The sequence below is a fragment of the Aythya fuligula genome, chromosome 5, assembly GCF_009819795.1.
Source record: "Aythya fuligula isolate bAytFul2 chromosome 5, bAytFul2.pri, whole genome shotgun sequence".
Lineage (NCBI taxonomy): Eukaryota > Metazoa > Chordata > Aves > Anseriformes > Anatidae > Aythya > Aythya fuligula.
In genome coordinates this window covers 7,531,242-7,551,649 of record NC_045563.1, presented here as the reverse complement: position 1 = coordinate 7,551,649, position 20,408 = coordinate 7,531,242, and the positions used below count along the sequence as shown (strand labels likewise).

General features: G+C 41.2%; 2 protein-coding genes across 4 annotated transcripts in view; one reads left to right on the top strand and one right to left on the bottom strand.

The window, feature by feature from the left end:
- Positions 1 to 3,110, top strand: part of ESR2 (estrogen receptor 2) — a 31,040-nt gene extending 27,930 nt beyond the window's left edge. Inside the window, exons 7-8 of the mRNA XM_032188237.1 lie at positions 646 to 820; positions 2,921 to 3,110. Of these exons, the coding sequence (XP_032044128.1) occupies positions 646 to 820; positions 2,921 to 3,110 (365 nt within the window). The remainder of the gene's footprint in view (positions 1 to 645; positions 821 to 2,920) is intronic.
- A 6,772-nt stretch (positions 3,111 to 9,882) lies between these two features.
- Positions 9,883 to 20,408, bottom strand: part of SYNE2 (spectrin repeat containing nuclear envelope protein 2) — a 186,390-nt gene continuing 175,864 nt past the window's right edge. For 2 of the 3 annotated variants that reach the window (XM_032188232.1, XM_032188233.1), the window contains 9 exons: positions 19,737 to 19,873; positions 18,622 to 18,751; positions 17,177 to 17,388; positions 14,259 to 14,459; positions 13,799 to 13,927; positions 12,975 to 13,166; positions 12,197 to 12,286; positions 11,939 to 11,985; positions 9,883 to 11,153 (listed from right to left, as the gene is read on the bottom strand). In XM_032188232.1, the coding sequence (XP_032044123.1) occupies positions 10,928 to 11,153; positions 11,939 to 11,985; positions 12,197 to 12,286; positions 12,975 to 13,166; positions 13,799 to 13,927; positions 14,259 to 14,459; positions 17,177 to 17,388; positions 18,622 to 18,751; positions 19,737 to 19,873 (1,364 nt within the window). In that variant the 3' untranslated portion in view covers positions 9,883 to 10,927. The remainder of the gene's footprint in view (positions 11,154 to 11,938; positions 11,986 to 12,196; positions 12,287 to 12,974; positions 13,167 to 13,798; positions 13,928 to 14,258; positions 14,460 to 17,176; positions 17,389 to 18,621; positions 18,752 to 19,736; positions 19,874 to 20,408) is intronic. The other variant, XM_032188235.1, reaches the window with a different exon arrangement.

Sequence of the window (20,408 nt, the reverse complement as noted above, 5' to 3'; positions counted from 1 at the left end):
AGTAATACTACTGCATGTTTCCAGACATTCCTAGTGGAGAGTTCTTCCTTTCCCCCTCCTCACTCTCCTTTTTTTCTGCTTTTGCTGACTTTTAAGGTCAGTGCAGGCAGGTGTTGTACAGGCACCCTGGCAAGCTGTGGGGAGCCTGTGTCAGGCTGGGTCAATGAGCACTGTCTGTCTCTGTGTTCTCCTCCCTCCCTAGGATATAACTGAAGAAGAAAGTTTTGTTTTGTTTTGTTTTGTTTTCAGCAAGAAGGGATTAGAGCAAGCATAATGCTATAGTTCATGATAGAAACAAAACTACACAGCACAGAGTGATTCAAAATAAAAAACCCTGGAGAATGGAGAGCACAGACTCTGAGAGCATCGGGCTCAGTCAGACTGAAGAGTCTATGTTCAACACGTTGTCTTGGAAGGATCTGGGAGAGTTATTCAGTATGCAATTGATGTAGATATCAGATTTGGACAAAGGGGTATAAGTTGAAGCTTGGTATAGTAGATGAAGTGTTGTTTGTATAGTGCTGGGGCTGGGGCTGTCGGGAAATGGAACTTCTCTGATCCTGAGAAATATTATTTCAGATGAAAATTCACAATCATAACTTTCTTCTTCCTCACGAGGAGTATTTCTCTCTCTTCTCTGGCTAGGCATGTTTCCTTTGTCAGCAGAAGAACCTGAAAGCAACAGGAAGCTGCATCACCTGCTCAATGTAGTCACAGATGCTTTGGTGTGGGTTATTGCAAAGAGTGGAATCCCCTCCCAGCAGCAAACAACTCGTCTGGCCAATCTGTTGATGCTACTCTCTCATGTCAGACATGCAAGGTAAATTTTACAGAACATACGTAATGTGAGTCTCTGTTTACAGCAACAAAGTAAGGCTTGAACTCTGGAGCACTCCTGAGGGACCCTGGTATTGCTGTTCATCTCGTTTCATTGTAAGACAATCCTTTCTCACTAGACAATATACTCAAGTGTTGGCTGGCGCTCAAAATGTTGTGTTAATATTAAAATGCTCTCTTAACTATATTGCTTGAAGTCATTCCTGTGTACCTGCCTGAAATATTTAACAATAACAATACAAATTTAGCCTTCCAATATAATAATAATGATAGTAACAATAACAACAATAATGTTGATGATGATGATGATAATAATAATAACAATAATAAACAAACATAAAACACCAGCCAGAAGCCAAAAATCTTCTGTCAAAAAGAAAAGTCGCTTTCAAACTTGAGCAGAGGGAAGTTTGGAGGAGCAATGTGTACAAACACTGGGTACAGTGTTTGTCCCAGGCCACATTTGCCATGTGTCCCAGGAGCAATGATCAGTTCTCCTATTTGCATTTTTGCGAAGTGTCACTAGAGCAATGCCAAGCTCCTGCTTTCCCTATGGGAAGTGGCCCTTCCTCTCCCTTCCAGCTCCTGGACCTCCTTGAATTGCTTCTCTTTGCTTGCAGTACAGCAGTCTCAAGTCTCAAGGGCCCTGCTAACAGATGCTTTAATTTTCAGGCCTTGTCATCTTTGAATTTTTAAAATTTGAATTATTTGAATTATTACCCAGAGACCAGCTACTCATGAAGCTGTCTGATGTCTTGATTGTGGAGTGTGTGTCCAGGGAAATCTTTGTGAGCATCCTGGGGTGACACCGGAGCATGCAAGAAGAGGCAGGGACATTGGAAGTGCGGCCACCTTACAGACAGGCTTCCTGAGAGAGGGTGGCAGCAGCAAAAAACTGACTGTGCTGAAGGCAGCTTTTAACAGCCAGATTTTTAACTGGTGGCAAGTTTGAGAGCCAGCCCTAGAGAGGGCATCAGCACCACCTGGAGCTGAGCTCAATTCATAGCTCTGATGCGCTGCTGTGTGACACTGCATCAACAGGGGCTCTTGTTCTGGCGTGGCATGAATAAATGTCACGAATCTTTGCAAAATGTGGATCTTTTCTTATTGAAATAAGAGCTTTTATGCTATGCCTGCCTCAGCTGAAGTCTGGAGACTACTTGTTGTGGCCCATCTCCCTTACATTGCTCAGCACTGGTCAGTCAATTATAGACCATTCTGGAAATAATTGATGCTCTCAGCCTGGATTGCCAAATGGTGCAGACCTTGTGAGCTGGGTGTAGGAGGGGGTCCTTTCTTTCTTCCTTGCCATTAATATATTTATAATCCATGAATTGCAGCGGGACCTCATTTTTCTGGAAGCATTGCCTCCCTCCCAATCCAAACCACTTGCTCAGCTATTTGCTGGCCAGCAGCTGCTATTTCCACTGTGATTAATTTGGTGCACTTGGTTTTCATCCTCAACATCTTGAGTGTATCTGAGTGCACATACACTTCCAACCACAATATTTCAGTGATAGCCGTCGTTTGTCAATCCAGACAACAATACTGCCACAGTGTTCAAGCTAGCAAGGTGTTGCTGTACCTTACTATATGACAAAAACAAACAAACAAACAAAAACATTTAAAGCCTATGGCCATCTTCGGGATCTAACACTGGCATGCAGAGGGAAGAAAACTACTTGAAGTTAGCCAGCGTAGTTTGGTCTTTCTTCTCAGCCAGTCAGGAGAGGTAGGTGGTCACTACATAGTGTAAATTCCCCTTTTGTTTATAGCTGCAGTGTGTGGGCCGCCCACATTTACGGCATCAAAGAAGCTTTCTCTTTTATTTCAATAGGGTCGGTACACCTGAATTATTTTCTGAAGTCGGTTTGTGTGGGGCAACACACTTCTTGGTTCTCTACAGTGTTGGGATGTTGTTACTGTTGGTAGTGCCGAGTGATCCCAGGGACTACAGCAGATAAATTTCTTAATTCCCAATAAAAAACCAAAAGGGACTCTTGAAGCCATGAGTGTGTTTTCCATCTCTGTACTGTTAAGACCCAGATTGCTGAGCTTTTTTTTTTCCTGTTTTCCTTCACAGTAACAAGGGAATGGAGCACCTGCTGAGCATGAAGTGTAAAAACGTGGTGCCGGTGTATGACTTGCTGCTGGAGATGCTGAACGCGCACACCCTGCGGGGGCAGAGGAAGTCCCCAGTCACACACCCAGAATTTGGCCCCTTAGAACAAATGGAGGCTGCGGACACGCTGCGCAGCGGGGCCACCCAGTAATTCTGCCGAGGCCTGGAGATGTGAAGCTTGTTCAAAGCTATGAGAGAAAACGAAGCCACTGTGATGGGACTGCTAAGTGTGACCAAGCGCGAGTCCTCGTCTCTTCTGGATTTACACAGGGATGTCCTGGGAAATGCTTGTGAGACATGCACCTCCCTCCACCCGTGTTTCTGACATTGTAATAGCTGCACTTTTATAGTGCCTTTCCTGAGACTCTTAAAAAGCACCTTATGAAATTAAGCCTCAGAACAGTCCTGCAAGACAGGAAATTACCGCCTCTCTTTTTTAAAGGCAACTGAGACAAAGTGATAAAGTGACTGATTTAAGATGACAGAATAAGTCTGTTCAGGGCTAGGGGTCAGGACCCAGGGCTCTGTCTCCCAGACCAATACTTTTAAGCACTGACGAGATGATCTCCTCTCTCGGTGTGCGATTGTATGAGTGTATAGGAGCATCATTTGGGACCAACCTGCTTACCTGTGTGTGCTGATCCCTGGGGAATGCCTGTTTTGCAGTGGATCTAGATAAAGTGCTGAGACGTGTACAGTGTAAAGGACTTTCCTCTATTCTTAAATATGCAATGGCTGCACGGGCCTTCATTTGAAGGCCGTTCAGAATAGCTTCTAGGGCCAGTTTAGAGCCTCTTCAGTAATGTAAAGCCAAGCTTATGTTTATATTCTGTGAGCCTGTTCTTAACACATTATTATGTGTGTATAATTCTTCAGTGCTTTACACAATGACCAAACTGCCTACTTATTTCAGTCAGTGCTAACCTTTGAAATGTGTTTTGTCTGTGAGATTATTATGTTGTTTTATATATTTATTAATGATGTTAAATCTATTATAATATTTAGGTACAAAAGGTTGCTCTGTGAATATTAACTGTTTGCATTTGTATATGATCTGCTAACCAGGGCTTGTAAAATCAGCTAGAATCAGACTATCTTCCCTCTCCTTCTGACTAGCCTGTGGAATTACGTCCTGCCCAGCCAAAGCCTCCCACAGCAAGGGTCAAGGCAGGGGACTGGAAGCTAAACTGGGGCCTGCTTTTGCCTGCTTCCCTCGGGTTTGCTGCCTGCTCGTTTTCTAAACGTGTGACACCTTATAGTGTGCTTTTCATATTTTGTACAGGATCCTTCAAAGAGTAGGAGGCTGATAGTTCCAGCACTTCCTTTGCTTTGCAACTGTGCTGACTTGTTTGCCTTTCACTTTGGATGCAGGCTTGAGCCTCCCTGGTGTGCTGATTTCTGCATGTGTTTACAATGCACTGAGCAAAAAATAAAAAAAAAGGAAATAGCTCAGTAAAGAGCAGGATGGCATCGTTCATTCTGACAACTGTCAATATTGCATTTTGGTGTGAGCTAGAATTGCAATCATTGTAAATGGTATGTTTAAATAAAATACATGCATGTTCTGGGCATTTCAGGTATGGTGAAATTAAATTGGGACCACCCCAAAAGTCCACTTTGAGCCTGTCTTTTGGATTAGGGACTTGGCGTTGTATGCCATCTGCATAGTTTGAATATTATCCAAGCCTTTGATCCTTGTGTTTTTTTTTAAAGCCAAGGACGATATTTTTTTATAGGAGGGGCATAAAGGATTTTCAGTGAGTTGCGCAAACCTGTCATCTTGTTTTTGATCTTGTACTATAACAGATGCTGCTGATGGTTGAAATTTTTACTAGTTACCTTTTTATTGTTTTTAAGAAATGTAATATAGCAGTGCCCTTTCAAAAAAAAAAATGTAAGATTTACTACAAAAAAAAAAAAAAAAAAGGAAACAAATGTAGGTACAGTCTTGAATTCATTGGTACCATGCTCATTTTGAGGGATGTTCGGCTGTGAAGCAGACATGTTTCAGTGTTTCTTGGGCTTGATCACCTTCTGGCCTAAATGCCTCTTGTGTTGCTCTTTCTCTGGTTTTCCTTCCCTTGTGTAATCTTTGAGTTTAATACAATTTTTCAAAGAAATCTTCAAGTGATTTTTTTTTGTTTGTTTGCTTTAAAAGTGCTGAATTTATGTGCAATCTTGAAACACATGTCATAGGAAATGGGAAAGAGTGGGTGTAAATCATAACATTAATTTCCAAATGAAAATTTGCACTGGATTGACGTAAAAGGGCGGTGCTGCAGCTTCATGCCACACTGTGATTCATACATGCTGCTACAAGCACTGTGTAAAAAGGAAAATGATGTGATTTTAACAGTTTTTTTTTGTTTTGTTTTGTTCTGTTAAATATTTTATTTTATTAAAAGTTACTAGCGGTGGTTTAAAACGGACAAAAGCCAATAGCTGTCAAATCTCTGAATTAATGTGACTGTGTTCATATCTGGGCAAAGAGAAGGTGTATGACTTTAAAATGGCACAGCAGATAAACAAGTAGCCTGGAGAGAAAAAAAGGAATGAACAAGGGTGCATTTGTCTCTTGAGTAAGACATTGGGTTAATCACAAGTATGCCACTGATTGCCTCAGATGTTGCATCCCAGGTGTGGGCAATGTCAATGCCAGGCCTGAGCACAGCTGTCACTGCATTTTGATTCAAATACTGGGGGGCTTTCCCATTGCTAACATATGAGAACTGAGTGCTGGTGATCTGCAAAGGCTTGTGAGGAGGTGAGAACGGGGCTGCTCTGCAGCCTCCCCTCCTCTCTGTGCATCGGCTCCTGCTGCTGAGCCAGGACGTGGCCGGAGGCGGCTGCTGCTGCTTGAAGAAATTTTGCTGTGGTCCTGGGACATTTGCAGAGGTGAGCATGTGGTGTACAATTCGTCTCCAGCAATGTTAGGCCATTTCCGGATCTCTGTGTTCTTGCAAATTACCCGTGTTTGGTGCTGTCACGCTGTCAGTCTGAGGGGAAAATGTGGGGAAAAGATGTGTTGGAAAATCTCCCCTTGAGACTGTGCCTGACAGGCTGGGTGCTCCTAAGAAATGTGTAGCAAACTAAGACCCAGGTAGCATGTATTTATTAAGAAAATATGTTTAGTGCCATATATTTTCTACTAATTCTCTATGGATTGAATGATAGATCTATATGGGGAACACTGTCATGAGAGCATCCTGTTAAGTGCCAGAACTTTTTCGTTTCTTCTCAATGGCTTGTTGAATATGGAAGACATTTACTGTGTTTGCCTTATTAGAGTGGTTTCACAGAGAGAGCCTAAAAATGCAGTGAGCCCTCAGAAAGTTGTCTCTTGATCCTTTTGAACTGACACCAGTGGTCAGCCTCTTCTGAGGTAAGAATTTTTGTTTTGTTTGTACATCATTGGTAGAAAATGTAATTTAGACTGGTTGTAGAAGACTCAAAATATATGTGTATAAATCGGCACAAAAGTTTCAAGTGGAAGCTCAGCCTGAGCTCACAAGGTATTGCTGATGACCATGGATGTGTCGGGTTCTTTCAAGGCACAATGCTGCTGCTGCAGGAGATGCCTGATGGGTTTGGATCCTAACTATACAGAAAGCAAGCCTGAGTTTTTTCCATTAAGCTGGACCCAAATGGTTTTTAAAAGCTGGACCAGAGTACGCTTTTGTGCATCCAAGGTTATTTCTTTGTCTGAATGATGGAAAATAGTCGCGCACTGATGCAATAGCTGTTCTTTCCTAGGCTGTACTTTAACCCACATATATTAAAAATGTGGTTCTGATTATGGGTGTATTTTGATCTCAGAATGAAGGGCTCATGGCAGAGGTAGAGGGTACTCTCTTTCCTTTTTTTTCCTTCCTCTCTAAGATAAATGCCCATGGGAAAACAAGCTGCTCCTACCTTGAGAGCTGAAGTTAAAAGTATGGTATGGCTTTGCATGGCTTCATTTGAGATGTCTTAAACTGAGTACAGCATCATGTCCTGTCCTAGGAGTTACTATTTTTTACGGTTGAATATTGAACTTCTGGCCAGTTCCTTGGATAGCAAAATAGCTTATAACAGCCAGCCTTGGCTGGTGTAGTCACTGAGCAGTGGCTGTCACTGCAGTTGCCATCTGCTTCAGCCCAGCTATAGGTTGTGCCACTTCTTTCAATGGCACGTGGGCCTCTGATTCTTCCCTAGTCAGAGCTGGGAGCCATGCACCTGCCTTTGCTGTTGTCACTATTCTTCTAAGAGGAAATCATTTGACATTATTTATGTCCTGCAAGATAATAATTCAGCAAAGAAGTTAAGGATGTGGCCATATATTGTGCTGAGCCAGTGCCTAAACAAATACTAAGGAGAGCTTTGCAAATGGAAACATGAAAAGTGGATTGCTAAAACCTGGAAAATAAATATTATGTACATTTATATTTTAGTCTTTTACTACTGAACAGAAGCGTGATGAGTTCAAAGGCATGGTATGTTTCATAGGCAAGACCTCATTTTATTTATGATCAGGATATTTTTAAACTCTCCATCTGTACGAATAGGAGTCATCAACACTGCTAATGCATTGTTCAGTGTCAGTGATTTCTATTTATGTGTGTTAAGGAAACAAGACTGATGCTATAAAATGCCAACTTCTGCTGATACTGCCTAAGCAGACAAAAACGTTACTCATCACAATGTTGCGTAGTAGAGTTGGCAAATCCATTAACAGCCGTAACTGCACATTTCTTATGTCTGTTGTTGCAGAATTTTCTGAGTCCTACCCACTTCTTATGCGGTATTTGTTTCCGTGGTTCAAGCTCATTGCAAGTTTATAATTGAAATGGTTTTAGGACTGAAGTTGGTGCCTTTTGAAGTACTTTCTGTATGTAATACTGATGGGGGGGAGCTGCCTTTCTCTCAGCTATTCTTCAGTTCTGTGAACTTGCAGTATTTTTTTTTCCAGTGATATGCACTTCGTTCAGTTGTAGATTGTCGTGGCTGAATAAACAGGTATCACGAAACCTAAATATATGGCTTTTTGCTCCTTTCTTTCCTGTAGCTGATATCAAACTGGTTTCATGAGACTATGATGTGTGTGATCATGGTATCTATGGTAAGTGTCTTCCCTTACCTTCCCAGTCACTTTACAGGCTGTAGACTGATTTAATTTGTCCAGGTACCAGGGTTCTTAGGAACTTTCACAGCTCCAAGTGACTACAGATGATGGAGCTTTCAGGGATGGGCAAACTTAAGGGTGCCAATTTCTTATAAATAGTCTTCCACTTGCCCTGCTTTCAGAAATATTATTGACTATTTTGGGAGGAGGTGAGGTATTGCTGAAATCAGCTTGATGCATCTTACTGCCAAAGACTTAAACTCCAAACTAGCTGTAGACCAGTTTCACTCCTGCATACGATGCGTTTGCATATGCGTGCTTGCTCTCACCATTGCTCCTACCCTTGCTCTCTTCCTTTTTCCCCTTCGCTGATGGCTAACAACCAAATGCTGAGTGAGAGGATGACACCAGGAAATTGGGGGATAGATATAATGACTTGTTTGAAGCAGACATCAGTGTCAGACTACATTACAGTGGTTATAATCAACTGGAAGTAAAACTATTTAAAATAGGGGTGGGGGGAAAAACATTCAAGTTATTTCCCAGACTTTTTTTTTGGGGGGGGCGACATTTTGAGATAATTTCATGAAAGCGCCTCATATTATATTATTACATCAGCACGACAATTTGATATAACTGTACATAATGAAAGGAAATTGCAGGCTATGAAATTTTCCTTCGACCTTTTAACATTGTTCACATTTTTTCCCCTGCACAGGTTGCTTAATGGCAGAAGAACTGAATATCATGTCAGCAACTGACTATTAGTTCTTGGCAGAAAGATTTGCATGGGCATTTGTGACAACCTGGCAATGAAATAATGGTTAGCGTTGGCTGACTTCTACAGAGACAGAAACTTAAATGAGCTCCATCTGAAAGTAATTGCTTTCAAAATACAAAATAATGATGGCAGAGGGAGTGGGGGAGGGAGAAGTAGGGGGAGGATCCGTTCTTTACCTCGTGATCCAACGCCAGGTGAGAGCCATAGCTGTGAAACTCCAGCACAAACCTGGCTCCACAGCTAAAAGCTACACGAAGTGCTTCAGTATGGAGCTGGAGCCTTTTCTCTCACATCTGAGCACCCAGTGTAGATGTGTACTACTGTACAGTATGACACCACTAACAAATATTAGCAAATTGTCGGCTTTGACTTTTCTAAACCATGTTGCTAAGTTTGCACGCCTAACTGCATCACTGTTAATATTCTAGAAATAAGCAATGTTGTGGTTTTTTTGTTTGTTTTTTTGTTTTTGCCTCCATGGGTTGGGCAGAACATGTTTGCTTGCTACAGGGGCTTTTTCTGAACATAAGACTGCAGAGCAACTTGTTTCCTAAATTCCTCTGCTAGATGATGGGCAATATGCAACCATCAGTGGTGAGAAGCATAGAAATGGAAAGAGAATTCACACAGGCTGACTGTAAGTCTTATTTCCTACAGGTAAGCATTACAGAAATGGGCTAATTTCTGGGGGATTTTTCACTGCAACCAAACAAAAATTATTGGTGTTCAACCAAACCCTTTTCTATTGCACCAAGCTCCCCTTGATGTGCGCTTCCCTGTGTTCAGTGCTGCCATCACTTACAGTTATAGCTTCAGAATGGGGAAATATTTCAGCATTTCAAAGTAGTAATAAGCACTATCTGATTCATCTCGCTATGAGCCACGAAATTACAGCCCGTTGCAAAGAAAGGATCTGTGCCACAGAACACAGATTCCATTTCTGTTGCATTAGCATGCAAATACCTTGGCTTATAGGGGTGTAGAAGAGTCAGCACTGTTGGAACACACCGCTGGTTGCCCCCACGCTAGACAGACCAATAGTCCCTGCAGACATTGGCAGAATTTTAATGAGTACTTGAACTGTACAACCAAGAAGTAATGGCAAAGCTGACTGTACACAGTGTTTCTCTAGCCATTGCCTAAAGTGTTAATTTCATTTGAAAGGTGGAGAATCTTACAGTAAATTTATAAAAATGCACAATTCTCTCTCAAGTTACTGTACACTATTCAGCAGGTTAAAAACTGAAAAAAATCTTTCATTAAAAAGTCATTACATTATTTGTATACATCAGGGATAGTCTACACAATCACGTTCATCTAGAAAATATGTGCATTATAAACCATTTCCATGCAATGTAACAATTTCATATTTCAAAGGTGGTATAAAAAGACAACACAGCAGTCCTAATTACTAGAACACTACATGTAAAACAAAACAAATGTGCATCCTTTTATTGAATGTGCTAGATGAATAAAATACAATAACAAAGATTCATAAAGATGCAGAGTTCTTTCCACCACGTGACTACAGTACCGAAAGATACAGGTTTAGTGTGAAGTGTGTGCAGTAATCATTTTAGGCAAAGTGCCTCTTCAACTGCTTGTTCGTCATGCTAACCCAAGACAGACTGCTGTGTTTCAGATTGTTGTGAAGTAGTTTCTGCATCTAATAACTCAGTATTTGATCACGTTGCGAGCTTAAGAGCACTGCAGCTATAAAATAGTGTATCTATTGCATCAAAGTATAAAGTGTGTTGCTTACAGTTTAAAAATCTATAGAAAAAGTTTGTTTTCCGTACAAAAATGTTGAAATTTTGTCAAGATATACATTTTGAGATGTGAAATTTAACACATTCCCTTCAACAAGGAAAGGAGCTTATAAACGTGAGGCATTATTTAGCTGCAGCAGACCTGGGCAGCGGTGCGTAGGACATCAGAGTGCTGTAGTGGCTAGTTTAGGGAACTAACACAGCATAAAAGTTTGTGTATTTAATTACGTGATATCAGTGTTTCATTGATGCCAGCAGCATAAAAACAAGCACCACAAAGAGTGTTTTGGTGTAACTGAAGATTCTTAGGCTTCTTTCTAAGTTGGTGGAGGCCCATTGGTATATCGCAGCATAGGATAGAAAGAACGGGCGAAGTTGTTTGCCTGGGTGCAGCTGTAGTCTTCCTCGGAAGATGGAATCATGCAAGCCAGAAGTAGCAGCAGTAGGAAGAACAACTGAAGGGGTAATGCTGCTCGTAATACACGGTAAAAGAAGGAGGGGGACCGAGGAACTACTTTAGTAGGCTGTGGATGGCTTTCAGCTCTGAAAAGACAACAAAAAATAAAATTATATATATATTCAAGCTCTGAAATGTTAAGTCATTTTAACTGCTTCATGCTATTCCTCTATGATGCAGGGCTGCATATCTACAATGCATATCTGCACTGCGCATGAAACACTCAATTGTAACTTCAAAGCATGCAGGACTGCTCAATAGGAAGCCAGCTGACATTCCTTCCTACTGAAAAAGAAACATGTCTTTAAAATAGGGTAAAAAGTCACTGCTTTAAGCTATTTTTGGGGTTGCAAAGTCAAGTTTTCCCAGCAGACAAACAAGCCACTCTAAGTACTTGGAAATGCACAATGGAAAGCCACCATTCCAGACTGTTTTGGCTCTATTCTCCCTGTACATCATCACAATCAGTCCTTTGAACAGACCCTCATGTACTGGGGGTGATGTTTTAGCTTAGTCCTTCATGTCTGTTTTTAATAAGTGGCTCTAAGATGCAAGTTTCTTTGTCCAGATGAGCCGGTGGGATTAAACAAAGATTTAAAACACAAATATTCCCAATTTTGTCACAAAAAATATTTTCTCAAGTGCAAAATTGAGTGAAGGCTGCACATCAATGCAGAGGTTTAGGAGCACGGGTATTAAAGGAAAGCAATTCACCAAAGTGCAGCCCAGAGCTGGTACATAGAGGAGATGCTGCACACTGGAAGAAATCACCTTCTGTGTGTTAACTTATGAGGAACAGCTGCCCTGGCACTCAGCTTGCCTCTCTCATTTTCACTATACTTCATGAGATTAGATGATTATAAAATAATACCTTGTGCTGCTGTTGCTTCTGCCACCTTCAGTTCTCCTTACTGTGATCTGTTGAGAGAAATAGCTTTTATTATCCAGGATTCAGAAACTACAATTTCTCTTTCTTAGAAAAGACAGTTGTAGACTTTAAAGTTCTGTTGTAAATTCTGTAATACAGTACATGCATTTAAAAGGTAAAGTGATTACACTTGAGGAACTTTCACGCTAAAAAAAAGATACACTATATGCTGATAGTAAAATATTAGAAAAGAAGACTTGCCTTCTTCACAGGAGGGCTGGCTTTCACTGTGACTGGATGATAGGATCCTGAGTCCAGGTCATCTGGAACTGGCAGGAATGCTCTGGTATCCTAAAAGGTAACCACACCTTCCTCTTTAAAAATGTATGCTCAAAACAGGTAAAGTGCAAAAAGACCCACCTCCCATTGTCTCTCTACAGGTACAGAGCCACATTGCTTCTTTAACTGAATAACTAGCAGTAAACAGATGCTCCAGTAAACAGATGCTCCAGTGTAACAAAATATTTTACTATGCACAATGAGAAGAAACTGTAATGGTGCAGGTATTATCTTGAAACCACCTCTATCTGCTATCTCTCAGTGATAAGCAGTGTACTGCTGCAGACTACAGAAGTCCAATGTGTTCATTACACATTCTTGGCTTGATGTTTGGTATAGATCATAGGATAATTCAGGTTGGAAAGGCCCTTAGGAAGTTTAGCTAGTCTGACCTCTTGCTCAGAGCAGGGTCAGCTATGAGATCAGGCCAGGTTATTCATGACTTTCTTCTGTCTTTTTGAAACTCATCAAGCAAGGATGGATCCCGTACAATGTCACAGGGCAATCTATTTCAATACCTGACTAGCCTTGCAGTACTAAAGCTTTTTGTTATATCCAGAGTTAACTGTTCTCGTTTCAGCTTATGATGGTGGAAGTACCTAAGTTTTAAGTTAGTATTTTATAAATACTTCTATTCTTAATCTGTTATTATTTCCCAGTAAGAAAGACAACACAAACTAGTATTTAAACTCTGACTCACCAGATTTCCTTGTATCGTCTTTAAGTCATGTGAAACTTGCTCAATAAGCTGCTTTAGTTTCGTTCCGATTACATGGACCTTCTCTTCAGCTTCAATGTAATCTTCACCATCTGATTTAAGCAGCAGGTAAGAACAGAGTTCTTGAAGAGAGTTTACTTTAGGCTGTTGTTCCAGTAGCTCTTTCTCCAGTTGCTTAGAACAAACAAACAAAAAACAGTGCAATGAACTGCCACTTTCAACTCTGAGGATGTTTTTATACAGAGATAAGCTTTGGAAGGTTTTAAAGAACAACTCAACCTGCCCATCAATCCATAATACATGGGAATGGCTGGTACAGCTACATATGGAATGAACTTCTCTCTTTAAGAGACTGGTTGCACCTGCTTGAACTAACATTTAGAAATAGTTGGATGTGGGCAGTCTTATTTCAGCATAAAGACTGTCCATCAGGAATTCGTTGAATCATAGAATATCCTGAGTTGGAAGGGACGCACAAGGATTATCAAGTCTAACTCCTGGCTCCACAGAAGACCACCCAAAAATCAGACCGTATATCTGAGAACATTGTCCAAACTCTGGCAGGCTTGCTGCTGTGACCACTTCCCTGGGGGGCCTGAACTTATATCTGATGCATAATTATGGAAAAATGCCTCAACAGTCTCTTAGCCCATTCAGAAATTGATCCCATGCCTGACTGATTGATAGAGCAGGCTCAGGGAGAGGCTATCAACATCCTGAGAAATAAACAAATTGCTCTTCATTTTGTGGTGAGAGCTATTAACTCATTGGAAGAACTGAGGTGCTGTAGTTACATCTACACTTACCATTAGCTCCTTTTGGCATTCCAGTATTGTATGGGGGTCAGCATTTGGATCCGTGATTTGTGCTTCATTCCTTCGGCTGTCAGCACTAGCTAACCACAGGACTAGTTTTTGGCTCTGGTCATGGAATTCCTAGAGAAATAAGGGAAGGTTTGCACATAAGATAACAGCCCAGATTATTAGAAAGAGCTGACAATGTGTTCATGATTATTGAAGCTTTAGCAATCTTGTAAAACTATTGCACCTATATAATAAAAAGGTATTATCCAGTTCAGAGATATTTCTACCAAACCCTTTAAAACCAACAAAGTCAAGGTTATTATGAGAAGAAAACACTTGTTTTAGATTCTGAGTAACCATTCTACTAATGGGCATGAATTCCCCCTTTGCTCTCTCTCATTATCTACCCCACAAAAGCATCCTAAAAAGGAATTTTCCCATATAAGCTGTATATTGTATGCACCTGGCAATGCAGTAGGGCTTGTTGTAAACCTTTCCTCCACTTGTTCAATGCATGAGTTGCTTTCTCCCAGCGCAAGTTCACCTTCCGAAGCCTGTTCTGAAGCTCTTTGAACTCTGTGCTCTCTGCTTTCTGGAATTCTTTGCTACTCAGATTAACTGAAAGCACCACTGCCTTGTAGTTATCAAACGCTTTAAGCATGTCCTGGTAGGAAAAGAGGATTAGGAGCTTGTATGAATGATGGAAAAACATATTGCTTATTTACAATAAAACAACGTCCTAAAAAAAATAATATCAGAGTTATTGCGGAATGCTGTTTGAATCTGGTGGCTTTTCAGACACTGCTGAGGAACATATTAAAGTAGGTAGCTTTTTTTTTTTAATTAAAAAAATAAAAATATTCACTTAGGAGAAAACAAATCTGGTTGGCCCTGTGCTTCTCCCTCAGTTACGAGCATTATGTCTTAATCTACCTCTGCTCTTCATTCCTGAGCTTAGCATTTTTGTCTTTTTTCCTGACATTTGGACAAATATTCCCATATGTCATCACATGATGTTTCTTCTTGATGTTTAAAGGCTTAACCACCTCAGAATCTTAAAATAATGCTGGAGGTTTGTAGTCTACCCTCCTGTTCAAAGCAGGGCCAACTTCAAACTTAGAGCAGGCTGTCCAGGGCCTGAACAAATCAAATTTTGAATATTTCACATGATGGAGGCTCACTCTCCCATCTGAGCCTCTGGTCCCACATCAGGCCACCCAGTTATGAGAAATTCATTTGTCTTCTCTCTACTCAGTTTCATCCCATTTCTCTGACTTGTCACAGTCCCTCTGAATGGCATCCCTGCCTGTGCTCCCTCTCTCCCTTAAAATTGCAGGGTGAAATAATGTGGAATTTGCCAAGTCATAGCTGGATCATATAACCACCTTATGTTAATGTAGAGCCCACATTTTTTATCTTCTTAAATGAATGCCAAACAATATCTTGTACCCTCAGTAAGTTTACAGATTGAATCAAGGGTATTCAGTCTTTTTCAAGTTGTGGGCTCTTGCACTAGAGAAGTAAGAGCTGCAGGATGAGTACTGCAATCAACACTGCTCTGATTGCTTTTCTTAGTAGCCTTTGTGAGTAAGAATCTCAGTCTATGTATTCTCAAGGTCTGCAGCCCACTTGTTGAAAGCCACTGGTCTAAATTACATTTTGCCCAACAAAGAGTTCAGCCTCCCTCCAAGCAGCAAAATTTCTCTCAATATCAGACAATACAAATGGTCCAGTACAGACTTTTAACCACCCGTAAGCCAGCCTGCAGCCAGACTGGCTTTCTCATTATCCAGGGCAATTGGGATGTTCTGACATCACATGAAATTCATGGTCTTATACAGCATGCTGGCTATTCTAGAGATCCATAGAGACCCAAGCTGTCTACAGAGATTTTTAGCCATCTGGACTCTTGTTTAGAAAATTCACAGGAGAGAAGCAGAATGGAAGCTCCGTTCCTCAAAGAGGTCAGACACCCAGCTCCAGCTTGAGGGAAAGCACCTCATTCCACTCTCAAGACATCCCTTGAATCTCTCCTAGCACTTGGTGCCTAAGCCAGGCTGGCGCATAGAATCAGAGTTGTTCTAAGTGGAGTCACACACAGTCATTCTCCTTGGCCTAATGATTGCTCAAGGCCTTCTCGTCTTCTGTGTAGGCTTAAACATCCTTTAAACATGCCTCATAAATCCCTGCCCTGGTCAGCAAAATGTCTCATTTGTGAGCATCACCCAGGGTGTGACACCAAATTGATCAGTAGTCTTGCAATCTGGGTAACTCATACGAAGCTGCTGGCAGGAGGTTAAGCACACAGGGATTTTGCTCTCCCACAAGTGTTTGTAGTACTTGTTCTCTCAGGGTTCTACCAGAGTCTGAGGAATGTAGCACTTAAACGTACCCTGGTAACCCACTGGTTCCACTTGCAGACTTTGCTTTGTTCTAATTAATTTATGGAAGCTGAGAGTCATAGCAGGCAACACAACATGACCTCACATGCTGATGAATGTTCACATTATCATGTCTCTGTTTTATTACTTGGCTGAAAATTAGCAGAGACTGACTAATGAATTAATTTTGTTTCTCATTTTAAACTAATACATACTATTCAATGAGAAATCTATATTTGCTAATTGAAAAATATCACTGCACTTTTTGAAATTTTTGTATCCTTCAACTACCTGATTCCAGGTACAACAAAAGCACTATTTAGAGCTAAGATTTTCTGCAAATACCATGTTGCTAAAAAACAGAGCTTTAGGGAAGATCTTGCTCGGTCACCCTTTTGGAGCTACAAAACAAAACAAAATAAAACAAAAAATATATATACTAATTCAATTAAAAGAAAATCAGCCTAAATCAGCCTAGACTTTGCAGTCTGTAGACTTGGCTAATTTGCAATCCTTTTCTGGTTTGTGTAGAGGAGAAATAGCACAGAACAGGGAAAAATGCCAGTATCATTGCTCAGAATACCCAACCACATCTCCCAAGACAAAGCCAGACACCTGGCATCTGGGGAGTCTAAGCTTTCACTTTTTTAGCCTTTTTCTGTGTTTATTTTCTAAAGCATACGACCTAAAGAGACACATTTGGGGTCAAATGTTTTTGATTTGAGAGCATAGAGTTCCTTGGTAAGAAAACAGAAAGGGAGGGGTTTTCACTTCAGCTTGTCTGCCTGTTGTACCCAGGCATACTGACTGCAGTTGAAGACAGAAGCACCTTGCTTAACCAGCCTCTTTAGTCCTCTTAGCAGAAAACAGCTTAGCTCCTCTGTGACATACACACATTGCTATTAGAATTCATGCTGTTGACAAACCATAGGAGCACAAAAGACAACAATAAAGAGCATCAGCATTTTGAAATCCTGTTTCTCAATGTGCTACAACTTACTTTCAATTTCTTGACCCTTTGTTCCATCTCATGCATGCTGGTTGGAGGTTTCGCTTTTTGCAGCTCCTCCAGCTCTTCCTCAGTTTTATCAAGCCAAGCGGAGACGTCGCTGAGATCAGAGTTCAGCTGCTGCCACTGCTGCAAGTTCTGTTTCATCCTGAGTTTATTTCTGAGGTCTTGAGCTTGAATGAGCTCCCACCTATCAATAATGCCTACAAGTGACAGAACAAGAAATGTTTACATCTTCAGTAAGGTGAACAGTCCATAAAACAGATGCAAGCAGTTTCACAAGTAAATTACTCTCCAACCTACTTAAGGCCAAATAATTGCTACCATGTAATACTTAACATCTTTTTTACTTGAGATTATGGAGTCCACACTTTCACGTTACTGGTCAAGTTATCCACAGTAATATTAAACAGGATTTTAAGCATGTTGATCATAAATCACAGAATAGCTTAGGTTGGAAGGGACCTCAAAGATCACCCAGTTCCAACCCCCCTGCCATAGACAGGGATGCCACCCACTAAATCAGGTTGCTCAGGGCCTCATCTAACCTGGTTCTGAAAACATCCAGGGACGGGGCATCCACAGCCTCTCTGTGCAACCTGTTCCTCACCACCCTCTGAGTTAAGAATTTCTTCCTAATCTCTAAACTAAACCTCCCCTCTTTCAGTTTAAAACCATTCCCCCTTGTCCTGTCATTATCTGATTGAGCAAAGAGTCACTCTCCATCTTTTTAAAGACTTTTTTTTTTATTTTAGGTTTACCTATTCACCCCATGTACAGAAATCAACCCTGGTCCATCTGTGAGATTAGAGGCATAAATTAGGTAAACTGGTGCATATAGCTATGTTCTTTTTAACACTGATTTGCTTTTATGATTGCAGTATAGATGTGATCTTACAACCTCAAGCACCTGAAACCAGGAATGAGGTCTTACACGGTTAAGAGAACCAGCTTGTTGACCAATTCTGAAGACAGGACCACAGCGAAGAACTGAGTACACTACTGACTTTGACAAAACTATTCTGTAAATGAGAGCTATTGTGTTTTGTTATACAGAGTACCAACAACTAAGAGAATGAAATAGGGCTATCTTGGTTTAGACAAAGAAACACACTTCTTTGGTTTGAAATCTGATTAAAAATCTCTGAAGCATTCAGTATCCACACAAAAGTGTTTCCATTCATTCCAATCAGCAAAGAGGTATATTATGAGTAATAAAAAATCAGATTCTAGCAGAAAACGTAAAAGCTTTGAACAGAAAACTTGTGTTGGACAATACCAAGTAAAAAGGCAGCTCAATGAATCTTAGCAAGATACATTAATTTGTTCCCAAGGCAAATGTCCTGTCTTTGTGCTATCTCTGCTTTGTTGCCCCAAGAACCACAGGTAAAACACCCCAGCACCTAAGCCACTCCTAGTGCCCGAATGCTCTGTACCTGACTGCTTCTCTGCAGCTGCTATATTCACAAGCTCTTGGTCATCCTGGGGCTCTTCATCACTCATGTTAGCAGACGCAATGTTCTCCTTGTTGACGCTGGTGCTGCTTGCAGAGCTGAGCTGCTTCACCTGGAATGACATTTTGGTGCGTGAGCCCTGCACATTAACCAGCCATCAAAGGTCAAGCTTCATTTATGTTAAAGTGCCCGTCTGTGCTGAGCTCCTGCATGTCAGATACAGCACTGGGCTTCTGCTTCTTTGCTAACAGTTTATGCTGGCTCTCTGTGCCTTATCAGCAAACAAACAAACAAACACACACCATAGTGATGCTAATTATTACAAGACTGGACATGGTAGGGCAGTCTTGTAATGTCTACTGGACATTACATGACGGCACATTATGCGTACTGGACAACCTACGTTTGCTGACGCTCTTTGTTGGATTCTGGGTTTTGGCAATATTGACTCTAACGCTCCAAGACTGTATTAGTGGTGACAAAAGCAGCCAGATACCAGTACCACAGTGTGCCTGAAAGAGTGCTGACAACAGGTCCAGATCCAGAGCCTGTAGGTTGCTGGTGAAGGCCACAGCTGGGACTACTGGGAACCAGCCATCACGGCTGAACAATCAACAGACAACAAGCACTTTCCTCAATGCTAATGCCACTGGGGCATTTTTTTGAATGCCCAGAAACAGATTAAATGGTGCTAGAAAAGGACACTCCATATCAGTTTGCTTAGCAAAGGGAGATATATAAGTAAATACCAAGGGAGGGTATTCACAACCCCTCCTTGTGGAGTTAAGTTCTCCTAGAATCGACCTATGACAACGGAGGATGTATTTTCCTCCAGACAGTGTCTCTGATCAAAAGCTTCACATACTGCTCTGAATTGCTTTCGAGAAGCTTTTCTAGTGAGTGAACAGATACTCTCACTGGTTTCCCAAGCCACCAGAAGTAATGGCCAAGTTTGCATACAGTGAACAACCTCCCCCTCCCCCAACCAATCTTTTCCTTGATGCTGGAGAAAAGAAAAAGACAGAGCTACACAGCTCCCTTTGTAGCTGTACAGACAGCGTAGTATAGGTTCAGTGCCTGCAAAGCCTCCAACTCACATAGCCTGGCTTATAGGGGGTACTCGTCTCTGGACTTGACAGCACATTGCCAACCATCTCTGCCTGGTTGTATCGGTGTTTCCTGCAGACAGGGCTATCTGGTGAATGCCAGGGATGAGCTTCTGAAACAGACTTTCCTGAAACAAATAAAAACCAAAGCATATGACATGAATGTGAAATCCCATCTCCACAAGGAAGCTGTTGCTTTGTATTAAGTTAGAAAGCGCTCTAAATAAAATGGCATCGTTATGGCATAAAAACAACAGTTTTGCAGCTTTCCTTGCAAAGCATGCACATTTGCAAAACATCAACAGTGTTTCAAAGGTAATGAGATGACAGCCATGCAGTTATGAGACATTCTGTTTTCTTCTGGGAAATGCTTGAATACACACATGAGTTAAAAAACAAAATGCTGCACTGTGGTTTTGGAAAGTTTGCATCCCAACAATACTATCACATATCTGCAACACATTTCAGCAGGGACACGTCTAGACATGTCCTGATTTGGAGAACATTTGTTCTAGATTTAACAGACAGGACACACATGGTTCTGTCATGCACGATGCAAAACACAAACAAAAATACTTGCAGAGTTGGAACTATTTCTCCCAGTAATTACATAATTAAAATTAGAAACAACCAAAAAAGTGATACTGCCCAGAGCAAACCACC